Genomic DNA, 17,756 nt, shown 5'->3' with positions numbered 1-17,756 from the left:
GAGAGGAAAGCCATCAAAGTATTTGTTGGACGAGACATTTTATATTTTCTTTCTAAGATCACATGTTGTTTTTTTAAATTTTAATTTTGTAATTTAGAGTAATGTACAAGTGAATAAAATTTAAATATAAACCGTGTGCGACTGAGTTTTATTTTAATTATTTATTATTATTTTTTTTTTAACTAATTCTGCAGCTTTTGGTTGTAAGTTAAATTTAAAAAATTTATATAAATACGATCACTCGTTCACGGGAAACAAAAAAAAAATAATCATAATAATAACCAATCAAAATTAATTACAACAATTGTTATTGTTTCGGTCATTTATATCAATGTACTTGACAATAACTCAGTACATAATGATTTCACTTCATTACTCCACACTCGTTGTGGTTTTCTTTGTGTAAAAAGTGTAACTATTCTAATATATAATAATAATTATCAATACAATAATATTATTAATTATATTTATAATAATAATTAATAGTAATTATAATAATAAAAATAATAGAATTAATATAATAATAATAATAATAATAATAAGTTTGCACAGGGCAAAATTAATCCATGCAAGAACGTCAGTCCGTGTGCTAACTAAAAAAAAGAAAAAAAAATCTAGAGCCGATCACACGGTCTCACGTGCCTCCTTTATGCCTGCGTCCTTTTACTATCTCACATCTATCTAGCTTTAAATTGTTCGCGTCCATTTGCCCTCTCTCCCGCACCCCGAAGAATATAAAGATGTTTTATAAAATAGAGAGAAAGTTGAAATAAAAAATTAAAAAAAAAAAAATTGGCAAAAAGAATAAACAATTATTGTTAACGCGTCAAAGTCGTATTTTTGTACTCTCGAGAGGGCACATGTGAGCCGTTGATTTAATTTTTTCTGTAATTTATTTATTTTTTTCTTTTTTTTTTTTTTAGTATTATTATTGATGTTTTACGCTGTTTTTAAAATCGATTTATTGTTTTTATTTTTATTTTATTATTATTTTTTATATTTTTTTTTTTAATCTTGTTTTGTTTGTTTTTTTAAGTTGGCGATGATGATAGTAACAATTTAGTGTTGACGGTATCATCGTCGATTAGCGGTTTGCGTTTTTAAGTTGATTGGATAGCCAGTCAAGACCCTCGTACAAACCGTCTCCGCTTGTGGCACACGTTGCCTGGATATACCAGTTACGATTGCGTAACGAGTGCAGCCCCAATTTGTCTGTTATTTCTGCGGCATTCATCGCATTTGGCAAATCCTAAATAAAAATAAATAATAATCTTTTAAATCCTCCCTTAAAATATCATCCAATAGAGAGCTACGACTCAGTAATTGATAAGCTAGATAATTAAATTCTTCAAAATCAATAGCATCAAATGTACAGTGGAAATTTAGTGAAAAACATTTCGAGTTATTGATTCGAATTATTAATAGTTTGCTTTAAAATAGCTGATGGAAATAATTAATTGGAAAATTTGACGGCGGTATTTATGAATAAATATTAAATACTAACTTGTTTGTTAGCGAATATTAAAAGAACAGCATCTCTTAATTCATCTTCTGCCAACATTCGCATTAACTCTTCACGTGCTTCTCCAATACGTTCTCTATCATTACTGTCAACTACAAAAATTAATCCCTGCAATGATATGATTATTAATTAATAATTCTCTAAATAAAAAAGTCATCAATTAATTTATTAAATAAAAATTACCTGTGTATTTTGGAAGTAGTGTCGCCATAGAGGTCTGATTTTATCTTGACCACCCACATCCCATACAGTAAAACTAATATTTTTATACTCAACTGTCTCTACATTGAATCCTATTTAAAAAATATAAAAAAAAAAAATTGTTAAAAAATATTTTTAAAATGATTCTTAAGTTAGCAGACAATTGGCAATTTTCGAATTTTTGTTTAAACAAATAAATTATAAAAAAAATGAAAATATGCACTTGTTGAAAATTTTAAAAACTACAGGTGCAATTTTTTTAATCATTTACCCCACTTGCTAATAATTTTAAATTTGTCTGACGTCTGCTACATTCATACTCGTTATTTTTTATAATTGATTTGTTGGAAAAGAAATGGAAAAATTTTCAATTGTCTGTTAATTTTAAAATAATAAATTAAAAGATAATTACCTATAGTTGGAATCGTCGTTACGATTTCACCTAATTTTAATTTGTACAGTATCGTAGTTTTACCAGCAGCATCAAGACCTACCATCAAAATTCTCATTTCTTTTTTACCAAAAAGGCCTTTAAACAATGTCGCAAACATATTCCCCATGATTATGACCTTTGTTATTTAGGTACCTGAAAATATAAACATTACAGATAAATAAAAAATAAAATAAACACTCAAGTGAATTTAATTTAAATTAAAGATAATAATTGTCAAATAAGTAAATTAATAAATATTGCTGATAAATGAAATATAATTAAATGTTATATAGGAAATGATGTTTGCAGTCGCGTCATCACGATAAACGTCTGGACAGCGTGGCCTCATAAAAAATAATCTCATTAAAAATTTTCCGTTTCACCGCAATAATAATTAATAAATTAATTACTTAACAAATTTATTGATCAAAGTTATAGTAATTACAAACAGCTGGATTAGACAGGGTGTTGGTAGGAAAAGGGCAAGCGTGCGTGGAACTTTAAATAAAATAGACATAGACAAATGCCGATGAATCACCTCAAGTTTTTAAAAAAGAAAAAAATAATATATGATTTATAATAATAACAAGGATTGATAATAAATAAATTAGTAGATAAGGGCAATTGATTTTCAGTACTTGATATTAACAAATAAATAATATATGAAGAGATGAATAATAAATTTGGAGTCTTGTCAAGCTGTCGAGGGTAGTTGTCTGTCACCTTGGGCCGACTCTAATCTGAGGCCGAACAATTGTCCAAAATGCCTCCTTTGTAATTTATATTATTTAGTTTTATTGTTAATGACAATTATTATCTGTTAATATATATATAATTAGTATATATTATTTAAAATATTACCACTGATATTACTTACGTAGCACTAAAAAATACAATACTCACGAGAAACGATAAAACATAAAACCAACACTCCCGACAAAGTCCCGTATGTTAAAATGGCGGACGTAGGAAAGGATTCAATGCTTGGTGCCACGTATAGGGCGACTCTCCAAGCTTATCATTGGTCCGAATTAAGTCACGTGACTATTTGTAACAAATTTTTAGTTTGGTTTCGTCAAGCTACCGACAGAGTGACCAGTGACAACACCACCAACACCACTGGGGATGTGTTGTCTTCGTTCAAGACCGTACCGATCTTATTAATAAAACTCTACCACTGCTATATCGATATATTCTCATGGACTTTTTTAAATAATTTTTTATTCAATACAAATATACAAATTCACAAGTAATAAAACTTAATTGCATTAAAGTATACAAATACAAGAGAAAAAAATAAAATTCTAAAACTTATAGTTTGTAATTTTTGAACTGACAAATAAAAATACTAATATATCGATATATTTGTTTACATCGATACTCTGCTCCACATCGATTTATTTATTTTTCAATCGACTTCTTGCCAGCATCATTCAAATAATTGCGCTAATTATCAAATATTTGAATTTACTCCAAATCTGACAGTTATTTATTTTTTGTAAAGATTTATAACAATTTTTATTTTTTTTTTTTTAATATAAATTTAATATTTATTTAATTACAAGAGAAAAATTTTTTACCATGCAAAATGTATTTTAAAATAAATAAATAGTGGAATGTGGTCTGGCGGTGGATTATGACACAAAATAATTAATTTAGCTACACAATTATGTTTTGTTAAATATGTGATGATATATAATTGATTAAATTAAATATTAATAATAATAATATCAAACATGAGTGGTTTTGTAATAAAAACATTTCACTGGTAGTTAAAAAAAAAAAAATGCCATCTCAATTGTGCTACAAAAAAAAGTTGATGCTGATGACACCGCAGTTGTGTATAAAAAAATATTTAAAATTCTTCAACTTTTATTTCTTCCCAGGATTTATTTGGCGCCTTGGTGGGACTCAGTGACAGCGATTTGGTGTGAATATCTTGGCCTAATGTCATCTTGAGTAGTTTCAGTACACTTTTCCTATCGGTATTTTCGTTTTCTACAACAAAATAAATTTTAATTGTCAGTAACAATTAGCAAGTAATTTAACTCGTTGTTTAATTACCTTCATTTTCAGTTATTTGTGCTTCTAAATGTAATTTCTCTTGAGCAATTTCATACATTCCTTCTTCAATTGTTTTTTCTGCTAAAAATCTTATTATACGGACATCCCTGTCAAATAATAAAATTTTTAATTAATAAAAAATAAAACATAAATAAATAAAATGAACTAAATGAAATTACTTCTTTTGTCCCATGCGGTGAGATCGATCTTCAGCTTGTTTATCATTATAAGGATTGAAATCAATATCATGAATAATAACAGTATCAGCAGCAGTTAGATTAATACCTAATCCGCCAGCTCTTGTGGACAAAAGAAATATAAATATTGATGGGTCTTCAGTATATTCGTCGATCAAAGCCTGTCTGTCAGGAACTGGCGTTTGACCATCCAGTCTGTTGGTTTAAAAATAGCTATTAATTTAAAATAATTAATTAGCATAATTACTATTTAAAATTCTTGCCTTAAAAATTTGTGGCAGCGTATCGTTAAATATTCTTCGAGAATATCCAATAACATTGTAAATTGACTAAAAATTAAAACTCTATGGCCATCTTTTTTCATTTGCGGCAGTAGTTCGTCGAGTTTCTCCAGCTTTGCTGACTGGAGAACCATTTCCTGAGGTAATCCATGTCCAGCAAGACACCTATGAAAACGTGACAACTGATTGATGGCATAGTCCGACATCCAAAAGAGATCATCGAAAACATGATCAGGATTTGTTTCCTTGTAACTCGGATCTTTGGCGAGTTTTTTAGCCATAGGCCGTAATTTACTCTCGTCGTAGTAATTTCTAAGTAAGAGCGGATGATTTGCAAGCTTCCTGAGCTGCATCATCATACCCGGGCCATTGAATGGGACACCACTGCCAGCTTCTTCTGAAAACTCACTCATCAACTCTTTGTACATCTCACTTTGTTTCTTAGTCAAGCTGCACTTGATAACTTCATCAGTCTTTATTGGCAAGTCCTTTAGTACTTGGGACTTTAAACGTCTTAGTACAAACGGTCGCATAATCTGCTTGGCATTTTTTACCTGCTCGCGTTCAAAGAACGGCTGATCTTTACTAGATGCTGCGATCTTTGGATTCTTTGAAAACAAACTCTTTAAATCATTTTGTTTGCCAGCGAACAAAGACGGCATTACGAATACCAACAGTGACATGAGTTCCAGAAGATTATTTTGCAGTGGAGTCCCGGTTAAGAGAATCCGATGCTTGGCATTTATTCTTACGAGATTTTCATATCTAATAGTACTCATATTTTTAAGCATATGTGCTTCATCAATCACCACATAAGTGATTGGCAGTACACGAAACAGTCGACGTTCTTCTGGTGAGCTACTTGTAAGATTGTAAGTCGTAATGATGACGTCAACGTCATCCAGTTCACCTTGACGCCAACCCATCCGTATGTCTTTGCGTTCATCTGGATTGCCATAATACTGTACGACATTTAGGCCTGGTGACCAACGTTCGAATTCGTTGATCCAATTATCTAGACAATAATAAAAGTAATAAATAATAAATTTATGATAAACAGTAATTACAATTATAAAATAAAATAATTACTCATTGTCGAGCTAGGGACAATAATGAGATGTGGACCATCATTTTCTCCAACCAAATTAGCCTCCTTTAAGTACGTTAAGAAAGCAATAACTTGAATAGTTTTTCCAAGACCCATTTCATCAGCAAGAATACCATTGACATTTTGCGAATGGAGTACAGCGAGCCAATTAAGACCGACCATTTGATAAGCCGTCAACTTAAGCTCTGGATTCAAACTCTTTGGCTGCTCTTTAATCATTGAAGAACCAGCTGCGACAGCTTTCTCCATATTTACCGACAATCGCAAGCACTTTTTCATAAGTACCTCGACTACGTTACGAGTCGCCAGTAGTACCTGAGCTGAATTAAGTAACTCCGTGTCAAGGTATTTGTTGTGCTGGAACTTATCAACCAGGTCCCGCCAGTCATCGAATGGCCGAGCGGCTATTATTGCTTCGGCTTTTTTCTGCGAGCACTGATGCATCATCAGTAGCTCAGACAACATCGCGGTCTGCATAAAATCTAATACTGCTTTTTTGTCACCAGTTAATTCATTTGAAATTTCAACATCTGAATCATCGTCACTAAAAATTTAAGTATTTATTTAAAAATAATTCTTGTATTAGCATCAGAAATATTTATTTAATAAATTACCTATCGAATACTTTGCTTTTGTAAGTTTTTTCATCAGAATCAACGTCACCATCTTCTTCATCCATATCACGACGTTTTCGACGTTTTTTTTTATTTGATTTTGATGAATTATTTTTTCTTTTTCTGTTAGAACTTAATTTAGCTTTAGCTTTATCTAAATCCCAATTAACGCTACTTAATACTTCTTGAATAATCTATTTAAATAAATACGTAGATAAATAATTAAAAAATATAAATAAAATATTTAAAAGAAATAAAATTTATACATACATCAGTGTCACGATCTGGATGCAAATTAATCAGGTACGCTAACTTTTCATCTTTGTCACTAGTTTCCTCATTATCCTTACTGTCAGAATCCGACTTTTTATTATCATAAGATTTGGCAGGTGGACCGGCATCACTGTCACTATCTTCAATGCGATTTACCGCTTTACGACGAACTTGAATGTCTGGACTCGCTAGATTGCTATCTTCGTCAGCTGTTTAAACAAAAAAATAATAATCATTAACAATACTCATATCAGCTGATTGTTATCATTCAATAATAGAAAAAAATTTTAACCAACCGGTTTGAAGCTCAAAGTAAAAAAATACTTACACATTTTTAATTTATCAAGAGGTTTCTTTTGGAAACGAAATCTTCGGAGATTGTTGGATAAAGTTGGACTAATAGCGTCCTGATTATTATTATTAATGTTATTATTATTATTATTTGTATTTAAATCGGACATGGCATCAGCAAACTTGGTCTTGGCAGTCTTGACAAATAATGATGCACTGACGCTCGTGAAAATACATTTTTACGTGAGTAGATAATGTATATATATATATGTGTGTAAGTATATACTGTAAGTACTAGATACTTCTAATATAATTTTGTACTTTACTAACACGTTATAATGTCGTGCGATGAGACGATTGCCGAGTAGATTTAAAAGTTAATAGCAAACTATATAAAAATACGATCAATCGTGATATAGACAATGATATTGGATACCTAGAGCTCGAGAGCTCCCTTAAGTTGGCGGGGGGAATTCGATTTTTGGCAAATTTTTTTTAGCAATTCGTTTGTTCGTCGATTGTTCGTCAATGTTCGCTATAAATAATTATTTGTTCGTTCTTTATTTTTTTTTAAATAAATTTTTAAAAATTTATTTGAAGTTAGCGGTGACTATACTCATTTTCTATCTTTTTTAATTTTTTTTCCATTTATCTTGATTTGTTTGTTAATACCCCACCAAAAATAGCGTTTGTTTGTTTGTTTTTATATTTATAATTAATTATTAAAATTTTAATTATGCCCGTTGATCTAATAGTAGTTGTGCGCATGCGCAAGTGTCTGCTCTAGGTTTAAAATTTTTTATTGTTTTCATTATTATTTATGTTTTAATTAAATTAGTAATCTTATCAAGTAATTATCAAATCCTGTTGATCATCTAGCACATCGTAAGAGTATCCAGGTATTTATCGGAGAGAAATGTCAATAAGCCACAATAAAATATGAAACGAAAGAGTCCTCAAAGAATCTTAGAAAACCACTTTTAATATTATTATTATTATCTTTATTTATTTAATATTTAATACACTCGACTAATTATTTTGTTTTATCAATATTAATTATGTATTAAAAATACTGAAAACATTTTAATGTTATTTTCATTTACTCTTTTATAATTTACCGCTCTGTTTTGTAACTTACGTGGTGTGTCACCTATTATCAAGTATTTTAACTTGCCGTTCAACTAGTATTTTTGTGTTACACAGTTGGTCTCATAAATAGTTGGTAAACCAATTACTAAATTACAAGTATCATCGAAGTCAATAATAAATAAATATAATATTGGAGCAGGTTTGTAAAATTAAACTAATAATTAATTATTTATTTAATATTAGAGTAGACTTATACAATTGAAGTTATTAATTATTCATTTGCGCAATTTTTATAAATTTATATTTTGCGTCTACATTGAGACTCAAAATAACTTAGCCTAAGAAATTTGATGAAAATTTTAATTAATATTTATTATTAAACATCATTTTATAATTAAAGATGTTTTTCTAATTTTTTTTTTTTTTTTTTTTTTTTTTTTTTTCCAAATATTAAAATTTTTTTTATTTTTCAGTTTTGAAAACAATATTTTTATACCACTTATCAAAATGGAGCTCAACTCTATAATGTTTCACCAATCGGATGTGATTCTTTCATCTAATCTCCAACATTATTTGTCCTTCATTTATATGTAAGTATATTACCATTAATTATTAGTATTATTATCAATAAGTTTTTGAACTCTGAAAATTTTTTGATCAGTACCCTGATTAAGAAAAATGATTTGCTTGATGTTGAGTGTATATCTATATATTAGTCGATTCAAATTGTTTTGAATCATTCCAAATTATTTTTGTTGATCAGGGTAACAGTTATATTTTATGATTATATTATTATATCGATTATTTTTTCTATACAGAGTTGACTAGAGAGGCTATGCAAACTGGAATCCGGGATGTAGACTCACTGAGTCACTGGTGATAATTGGTACAGTAGATAATATAAGTTGATCGTTGATGATGGACCGATCGGAAAGAGTTTTTTGGCTATTGAGACTATTATTAATTAAGAGCGTTTCGATTATGCTGGTGCGGAGAAGAAAAAGTTCTGTATCTACATTGCTATCGGTCAAATGAGATCTACAGTAACTTGGATCGTGAAAATAGTGACGGCACTGCTATTAACTATTCTATCATCGTATTCGATACCGTGTCTGATGCTGCTCTTTTCTTACACTTTTTTGCCATGTGCCATGGCAGAACTTTTTTTTTGTGACAACGGCAAACATGTCTTCATTATTTATGATGATTTGTCAAAATCGGTAATTGCTTACCATTAAATACTTTTATTTTTGAGACGACCTTTAGGAAATGATGCTTAGCCTCGTCATGTATTCTATATTCATTCTCGTTTTCTTGAAAGAGCAGTAAAATCCATTAAATGTACATAAATAATTGGTGAGTGAAATGAATAATTTATTAAATGAAAAACATGAATAAAATACGTTATTAAATAATCATATGATATTAGAGTTCGGACCGTCAATAATTTCCAGATGTTTCATCAAAAAAATAATAGTTAAAAAAAAATGCCTTTAGTTTTCCAAATTTTCAGTTAAGTATTTATAATTTTTTTCATAAATAATTCGTAAAAACAGATCAAAAATCATTATATAACTGTCAGTTTTTATTACTGAGTAGTATGACATTGAAATTCATAGGCCTCGACCATTTTTGGATATTTTGGAAAATGAATTATTTAAAGAAAAAGTTGTTTTTTGGAATATCTAGATGTATACGTTTTTATTAAAAGTTTTTTATAAATTTTTTCTGAAAAAACAACAAAATTATTATGTTTATTTGTTTCTATTGCTGAGTAGTAAATACGAATCATATTTTTTGTTAATAAAAGAATTTTGTTTTAAGTTTGATTCAGAATTACAATAACCAAGTTAGTTTTTCCATCCATCATGGCAAAATACGAGGACTCGTCAAATTACTTTAATCATCCATGGGATCCAATGACTTTGAGGCATACGTAAACATAGTTGCATTTCAACAAGGTAAATTTTAAATTGTTTATGAACCTGACATTTACAATCTAATGATAATCATATTTGTTTTAGCAAGTAAATTATATCAAGAAAAAATTTATTTTTTAATTCAACTTATAAATATTCAATTTTGACATGTATCCATTTCATAAATTTTTTTCTTTATTATAATTTATTTATTCAAAAAGAAAAAAAATTGTTTATTACATGTCTATACCAGTAAGATAAAAAAAGTCTCAGATCATTGTAATTGTTGGCTGAGGCGAAGCTGAGGCTGACAAACTTGTGATCTGAGACTTTTTGTATTTTACTGGCCTAGGTATGTAATATATATATATATATATATATATATATATATATATGTGTGTGTGTGTATATATATATATATAAGTGCGCGCGCGCGTGTGTGTGTGTGCGTGTGTGTGTGTGTGAAAATTATTAGATATCGGCTATTTTCAGACACAATTTAATTAAATCATTTAAATAGTAGGCTTATGATTTATATTTTACAGGTGCAACGCTTTTACTGGGACTTCCTTGATAGTAAAAACTATTTGACTGTCTCCGAAGCCGATGAGTTACTCCAAGCGAGCAAACTTCGGATTAATATGTAGAATGATGATATCAAAGACAATAGAAATCGTTAGATTTCTATTTAAGAGTGATATGTAGATTTCTATTCATATTTGATAGTCGTCTATTAGTGTACGGTTGACTGAAGTAGTTTCTTAATAAGTTTTTAAATCTTTTAAGTATACATATTGTCATTATAACTTTAATGTCTCATTTATTCCTTTTTTTTTAACTTAATTAGTGTAACTAGAAACCATTAGATGTCTGTCACTTCTAGTTATGTCTTGAGAAAAAAAAAGTAATTATGTAAAATTATTCTAAAAATTTAGGAAAATCTAAAATAAATCTATTAAGTTTATGAAAATTTTTACTCTTAATAAATGCAATATTTCGTTAATTAATTTTATACTGAGAAAAATAGTAATTTTTTCAACAGTTAATGGAAAAAATTTTCTTAAATTTGCTTGTTTTTTAATTACTACCCAATTCATTCATTGTTATGTATCAATTAATATGACAAGAATCACAGCTTTAAATAAAACACAAAAGACACCCAATAACTGGTGCAAACTATTTGACATTTTTTGGACAAGATTAAAACTATATGTTATTGTTTTAGAGTAAATCAGTAAAAAAAATATATGTATATATTCATATAATATGGTTTCTTATAATGGTTTTTTGCAATTTATTATCGATACAAATTTATATCAATTTACATTCTATTGTTATAATAATAATATTTACTTATATTTTAGATGATGAAAATGTCCACATTTTATATTATGCGTGACGTCAAAATTAAATCTATTGGTATAAAAAATGTCATTGATGATCAAATCATATTGTGTTGGTGATAGTTATTAAATTTTAAGACTTTAGTATAATCAATTTTTATAGTTTCTTCGTCATTGATCCTCAGCTATATTACTTGATTATTATCTATTGAAAAATGATAAGCAATATAAATAGTAATTAGTATGCGGCTAACGACAATAATTGATCAAAAAAATTAAGTTTAGTTACTTAAATTCTAACTATCATTGATTATTTTTCTAATTCTCCTTTACGTTACCACCTTAGCCACATCAATTTCAACAAAATTTTATGTTTGACATCTTTTTTTTTTCGTTAAAATTTGAAATAAACAAATGTTTGTACTGATTCTATGCTTTTTTATATTGGTCTATTCACTATGAATTTAATATTTACAATGGCTTACTTTTCAAAAAGACATGATGGTTTCGAAATATCGAGGTGATTCGACTAGTTGTAATTTCTTGAATAACATAGTTTTATAGGTCTAAACATTTATTTATTTTTTTTTTTTTCAATTAAAAATATCTTTTTTACCTTTACTGCATTTATAGAAAGTGGATCAGTTCATTAAAAATGTATTTGAAGTTTTATGAAGTACAAATAACAATGAAAAAACCTAAATTATTTACAAAAGCCCACTCAAAAGACCCCCTATAATATATATTTTACATATACATAGGTGCTCTACATAGTTAAATTTCCAGGTAAGAATAACGAGCGACTCCAAAGAATTAGATTTTTAATTATTAATAAAATTAATTTATCTTTAATAATGTAAGACACTAGATAACAATGGAAACATTAAAATATCAAAGAATGCACAATTCTTTAAAAAAAAATAATTTATGTAAAAATATTTTATTCACAATAGTCTAATTAATTATCAAGTATTTCAATCTGAAATTATTTAATTTTAAATAATTAAATACGAAATCGCATTGGTTATGGTAGCCACGTGGTTTACTTAGTAATAAATGAAATATTTTTCCAATTCAAAATTTAGCTATTTATATAGATATTGTACCTATTGTTATTGAAACTTTTATAAAAAAATTATTTTAATTGAAATTTTCAAATATTGAGTCATGCACTTGTGCAATGAAAATTAATTAATACATTAAATGTTAGACAGGAGTGTAACGACGCCTATAACTTAAACAGTTTATTCATGTAAACTTTAATGCATAATTTTAAACAAGAAGTATTCAAAATTATTAAAAATCAACTTAGTATCAGAAAGGAATGTTAGTAATTAAAAACCCTGAATGAAATTCTTAGTAGTTGATTGACAGCTAGATAATAAATTAAAATATCAATGAAGGTCTTTTTTTCTAACTGACATAATTAATGCAAAAATCTTTTACTTATTATGATCAAAATGATGTGTTTTTTTTTTTTTTTTAATACAAATTATTTTTTTACTTATGATCAAATTATCCGCTGCATAGGTTATGGTTACCACGTGGTCGTTACTTTTATATGATTATTTTCCCAGATTCAAACCAGAATAAAACAGAAATGTATCAGCATAAAAAACGAATAAAAGCAAAAGCTAATACAGTTTAATGTTCTTTATTGATTAGATCGATAAGATTTATATATGCATATAATTTTAAATTAACACTTACTAACATAATTTATAGCAGGTGATATTTATCATTTGATTGTTGTATTAGCAGCTTGTGCATGATAAAATAATCGGGATATATATTTACATCTATGGTTTTTTCATAAATGTTAACACTTAACTAATGCAAGTAAACATTTTTTCAACTATTCATTTTATTGTATTTTTCTTGAGTCTAAAATTTTCATTATACTAATTAATTTTGAGATTTTAATTCTGATCCATAATCTGAATCTAAATTTACGTCAAAATCTAAAAACTCTTGAACTTTTTCCTTATATTATTCTTTGCAGTTCCAACAGTATACCAAATAACGGAGTATAAAATGAAAATATATTAGTTAATAAAAATTTGTAATATTAATTTATATTTAATAATAAATCAATTACCTTGCATAAACGTTAGAAATTAACATTGTATTTTACAGCATTTCCAAATATTATATTCATATCATCAGCTACTTAACTAACCGTAATATACTTTTTTTGTATTATAAATGTAATTTGTAATAAAGTAACATCAGTTTCATAGTTGGCTCTTGTTGTTTTTTACTAATCCGATAAAAGTACCTCATAATTGAGTCTTATCTTACTTTTGATTTCTTCTAACATTACAGAATAGTTGGCACAAATCATTCTGTAAAATATTGAATTATTTTAGTCCTAATAAAAGACAGTTTTTTCTTTCACTTCGAAGGCTCAGATAATACTATCTCCTCTGGATCGTTCTCTATACCTCTATTATCTACAAACGATGTTCGTCGTTTATGCATGACAAATTAACTGTACAACAATTATTATTTAAATTAAAAAACAATCATGATATAGATTATTTAAATAACGACAAAAACAGTAATATTTAACTTAAAAAATAATTTTGATTGTATAAAAAAAATGATTAACAAAGACCTACGGCTTCCTGTAAATATAATAATTTAACGATTTTGTTGATGTCTAAAATGAATCAAATTTATGAATAAAAAAAAAAGAGATTTAGTATTTCTATTTATTAACTGTTTAAAAAACTTACTCATTATTTAAAAAAATGAAATTATTTATTTATTTGTTTAACATTATAAAACATTTATTTTTTCTGTTTAACATATTAATCTTGTAGTATAAAACATTTTAAAATTACGTCATAATATAATAATGATAATAATAATTTTATTTATTTTATAATCGTAAAACTTAAATAGATTTTACACTTAATGACTTTTTATTACTTTTGGCAACAACCTTAACACTAAGTTTTCATAAATGTAATTGAGCAAAAATATTAATAATAATCGAAGTATAGAGATTTCCAATATCACTTGTATCCACTTATTGCATTTTTTTAAATACTTGCTAAAGCTGCAAAAAAAGAGAAAATAAAATCTTTAATAATTCAATTACATGATTGACACTTAAAGATTATGATAATTTAAGACTAATTTTTATCCTAATACTAAGAATAGTCACGTAGTTCTTGGATTAAAACGAATGTAGTAAAAAAAAGAAAAGAAGAAGAAAAAAGTAGCAACCATTAATATAAACGAGTTTAATTCGACTATATGTTTATTAATTGAAATAGAATTTTAAAAGAAAGATTTCATTTAAATGGTAGCGAACAAAGTATGAATCAAATACTTTAATTAATATAAGTTTTTTTTTGGAGTTAGCAGTTATCTAAAAATTGGTAACCTACTTTATGACAAATAAATTATAGAAAAAAAAAACATTGATTTATTTTAAAAAAGGCTTAAACTAAGATAAGAGACCTAATACTCGATCAGGGAACTAGTACCCGATCACTCATGTATTTGTATATCTATATTTAGAACAATTTAGTAAATATAGATATACAAATATATGGAGTGATCGGGTACTAGTTCCCTAATTGAGTATTAGGTCTCTTACCTTATAAACAAAAGTAAAAAATTTATTTTTTTATGGTTTATTTGTGATAAAACAAGTTTCAAAACTTAATTAACCGTATTATTTTAATACCAATATCAAATAGTTTGAACATATCGATTCCGAGGATTTTTAACTTTTGAAATTAAAAAAATGAAATGTTTGAAGCATAAATTTGTTATTAGAAAATTTATATTAGAGTGGTAATTATGATTTAAATGTGTACTATAAAAAAGAGCTGAATTTAATTTGTCGTTATGAAATATTTTTTAGTCATAGAAACTTTAAACAGAAAAAAATAAAATTTAATACACTTATTAGTTTTTATATTGTTTTCAAAATTCAATATGAGCTGACTTTGTTAATAGTTATTTATAATTTTTATTGTGAACCGAAACAAAAAATTATTTTTAGTGTTACAATAAAAATTTCTCTTATAATATAATTGATCGAACAAATAAAAGAAAATTATAGAAATTTGAAGAAATTACCTGAAATATATAAATATATTTTTCTTTTTTACAGTGAGAATAAAGTGTAAAAAATCCCATGAGGTACAATTTTCGTGCGTTCACTAATAAATTTAGACTTTTCTAGTTGGTCATTGTAGAATCGCCAATTTCCTGTCAAGTTTCTACAATATGTGATGTAGTGAAAAGAGTTATAACCAATAACCCCTGTCAAGCTATAATTAAAAAAAAAATCATATAGAAACAAATCATTTGTATTTCAGATGTAATAAAGATGTACCAACCGATAACTAAATTTTTTTGATGAATGTGTTTCATTTAAATCCAAACACTTCGGTAATTCACCAAGTTTACATGAAGTTCCATCTTTTTCATTTACCGATTTTACGTCTAATTCAATGTAAATATATCGATTAAGTGTCGTTTTACAGGTTGTTTGTTTTTTTTGGCAGCTTGTGCAAAATTTATTATAAGCTATGCTTTTAAAATGTAATGCTTCTTGCAAACATTTAAACCCTTTTTCCATGATTAAATTATAATTTGCAGTCAAAACCGGTATATTACGTTGATAATCTTGGCAGCCGAATGATGAACATGAATTATTTTCGAATGCACTTGGTTCACTTGTAAATAATTTAATCCACAAACTATTCACGTTATCTACACAATTAATACAACGATTTACGTTTTTAGTTTTACGATTGGCAATATTCATTTGATTTTGTGTGCATTCAGTGTCTTGATAGATAGGATGTAAAATAGAAAATCGTTTAACATAGATATCTTTTTTTAATCCTGTTGACATAAAATCGGTAACAAAATTAAAAGTGGAATTTGAAGAATTGCTAACAAAATTATTAAATTCTTCATTTTGTAAACATCCATAGAAAATCAACTGAACAATACTGTCGAATGGGCACGTATTGAAAGCAAACCAGGATTCATTTTGAAAAAAGACAGGTCCGCTTTTATTACCATTTTGTAATAAAAATTCTTCTTTTTTGTTTGAAGGCGCCAAATTGTTTATTAAATTGATTTCGGGAAAACTTTTGAAGTATTTACCTTCCTTTTTAATCATTCTTAAATTTTTTTCCACAGCGGCATCGAAACTGTTTTCATTCAATGGTGAATTATTATCGGAACAATAACTGTGATCAAGATTAACTAAATTATTTAAATTCGGCTGATATAAATTTTCGTTATTTTCATTTGCGCTACAATCAATATTATCTAAAACGTTATTATTATCAATTTCAGAAGAATTAAATGACTCAGTATTAAAATTGGTGGGAATATCTTCATTGAATAAATGACAATCTGAATCTAACCAATCACAGTCGTTGTGCTTCATATCATATCCTTGTCCATTCCAATTTTCATTGAGTAAATTATCGTTAGGTTCGCAATCTTCTTTGCATAATTCGTCTTCAGGATTACTATTTATTTTATCATTTTTTTGCTTATTAGCATGGTAATTCTTAACGAATTTTAACAATTCGCGTTCAAAAATTTTGACACCACCATCAATAAGTTTAAGATGAGCTTTAACTAAGTAATCAACACGTGCAGGGAGAGAAATCATTTTACCTAATAACTCTTTCAATTCTTTAAACGCTTGCTCTATGTACGCAGAAGTTGCTCGTAAACTCGTGTAATGAATACAAACTTTCGTCCATAGCGGAAACTCTCTCACTTCTTTAAGTAATGAATCTTTAAATAGAGGTACATAAAAAGTGTTTAAATTATTAATATCATTACTACCATCAGAATGAACATTCAATGAAAAAGCGACAAGATTATTTATCCAACTTGAAATAGTAGTGTCTTTTTCTAATAAATCAGTATTGGTCTCTCGGCGTAAAGTTTCATTTTTTTCTTGATCAAACTCCATAGTTTTAATTTTGTCTTCAATATTATTAATAAAGTCTTGAGATTCATTTTTGGCAATCAATTTTTCCAACTCTGACCTTGCTGCTTTTGTAGTTATCATTTCGCCATCAAAATCAACAATAGAATCATCATATTCGGTGCCACAGACAATCAAAATTAATACAAGGATTCTTTCAAAATCTTTTAAATTATTACAATCCATCAATAATGCAACACTGTATAAGTAAAATGATTTAATTCTTGGATGAATAACCGATTTCCAACATTTCCAGCCACTTATAGCATGAATAAAATGAGCCGTATCCAATCTGATAAAAGTTTTTACAGAGTCAAGTGAAGCACCGTTTTTGACATGTTGAAAACACCTATTAACGTAATCAAATAAAGAAAAATTATTGCAAGCTAAACAGGAGGCATTTAAAAGGACACGAGATCCATCACAGACTACTTCTGT

The 17,756-nt window shown here is 27.4% G+C and overlaps 2 protein-coding genes and 1 long non-coding RNA gene across 5 annotated transcripts; 1 reads left to right on the top strand and 2 right to left on the bottom strand.

Annotated features, from left to right (window-relative positions):
• Window positions 1–285: 285 nt before the first annotated feature.
• Window positions 286–3,141, bottom strand: LOC103578032 (ADP-ribosylation factor 1). The gene is made up of 5 exons (XM_014445345.2): window positions 3,034–3,141; window positions 2,136–2,309; window positions 1,706–1,815; window positions 1,505–1,630; window positions 286–1,249 (listed from the first exon to the last, which is right to left on the bottom strand). Exons 2-5 carry the CDS (start codon window positions 2,281–2,283, stop codon window positions 1,085–1,087), a joined length of 549 nt encoding a protein of 182 aa, XP_014300831.1. The 5' UTR covers window positions 2,284–2,309; window positions 3,034–3,141; the 3' UTR covers window positions 286–1,084.
• Window positions 3,142–3,357: 216 nt separating this feature from the next.
• LOC103578030 (SWI/SNF-related matrix-associated actin-dependent regulator of chromatin subfamily A containing DEAD/H box 1 homolog) lies at window positions 3,358–7,585 on the bottom strand. The gene is made up of 8 exons (XM_008558964.3): window positions 7,022–7,585; window positions 6,691–6,902; window positions 6,421–6,614; window positions 5,788–6,350; window positions 4,681–5,713; window positions 4,400–4,612; window positions 4,221–4,327; window positions 3,358–4,154 (listed from the first exon to the last, which is right to left on the bottom strand). Exons 1-8 carry the CDS (start codon window positions 7,152–7,154, stop codon window positions 4,012–4,014), a joined length of 2,598 nt encoding a protein of 865 aa, XP_008557186.1. The 5' UTR covers window positions 7,155–7,585; the 3' UTR covers window positions 3,358–4,011.
• A 448-nt stretch (window positions 7,586–8,033) lies between these two features.
• On the top strand, window positions 8,034–11,000 carry LOC106694298 (uncharacterized). 3 transcript variants are annotated; one of them, XR_001345429.2, is made up of 6 exons: window positions 8,072–8,272; window positions 8,547–8,663; window positions 8,892–9,429; window positions 9,503–9,585; window positions 9,898–10,034; window positions 10,538–11,000. It is a non-coding gene; the product is annotated as an uncharacterized LOC106694298 (long non-coding RNA). The 3 variants fall into 3 exon arrangements; XR_008404516.1 differs by having other exon boundaries at window positions 8,034–8,272; window positions 9,503–10,034; XR_001345430.2 differs by lacking the exon at window positions 9,503–9,585 and having other exon boundaries at window positions 8,077–8,272.
• Window positions 11,001–17,756: the final 6,756 nt, after the last annotated feature.

The sequence above is a fragment of the Microplitis demolitor genome, chromosome 2 (assembly GCF_026212275.2).
Source record: "Microplitis demolitor isolate Queensland-Clemson2020A chromosome 2, iyMicDemo2.1a, whole genome shotgun sequence".
Classification (NCBI taxonomy): Eukaryota; Metazoa; Arthropoda; class Insecta; order Hymenoptera; family Braconidae; genus Microplitis; species Microplitis demolitor.
This window is presented reverse-complemented; position numbering and strand designations above follow the sequence as displayed.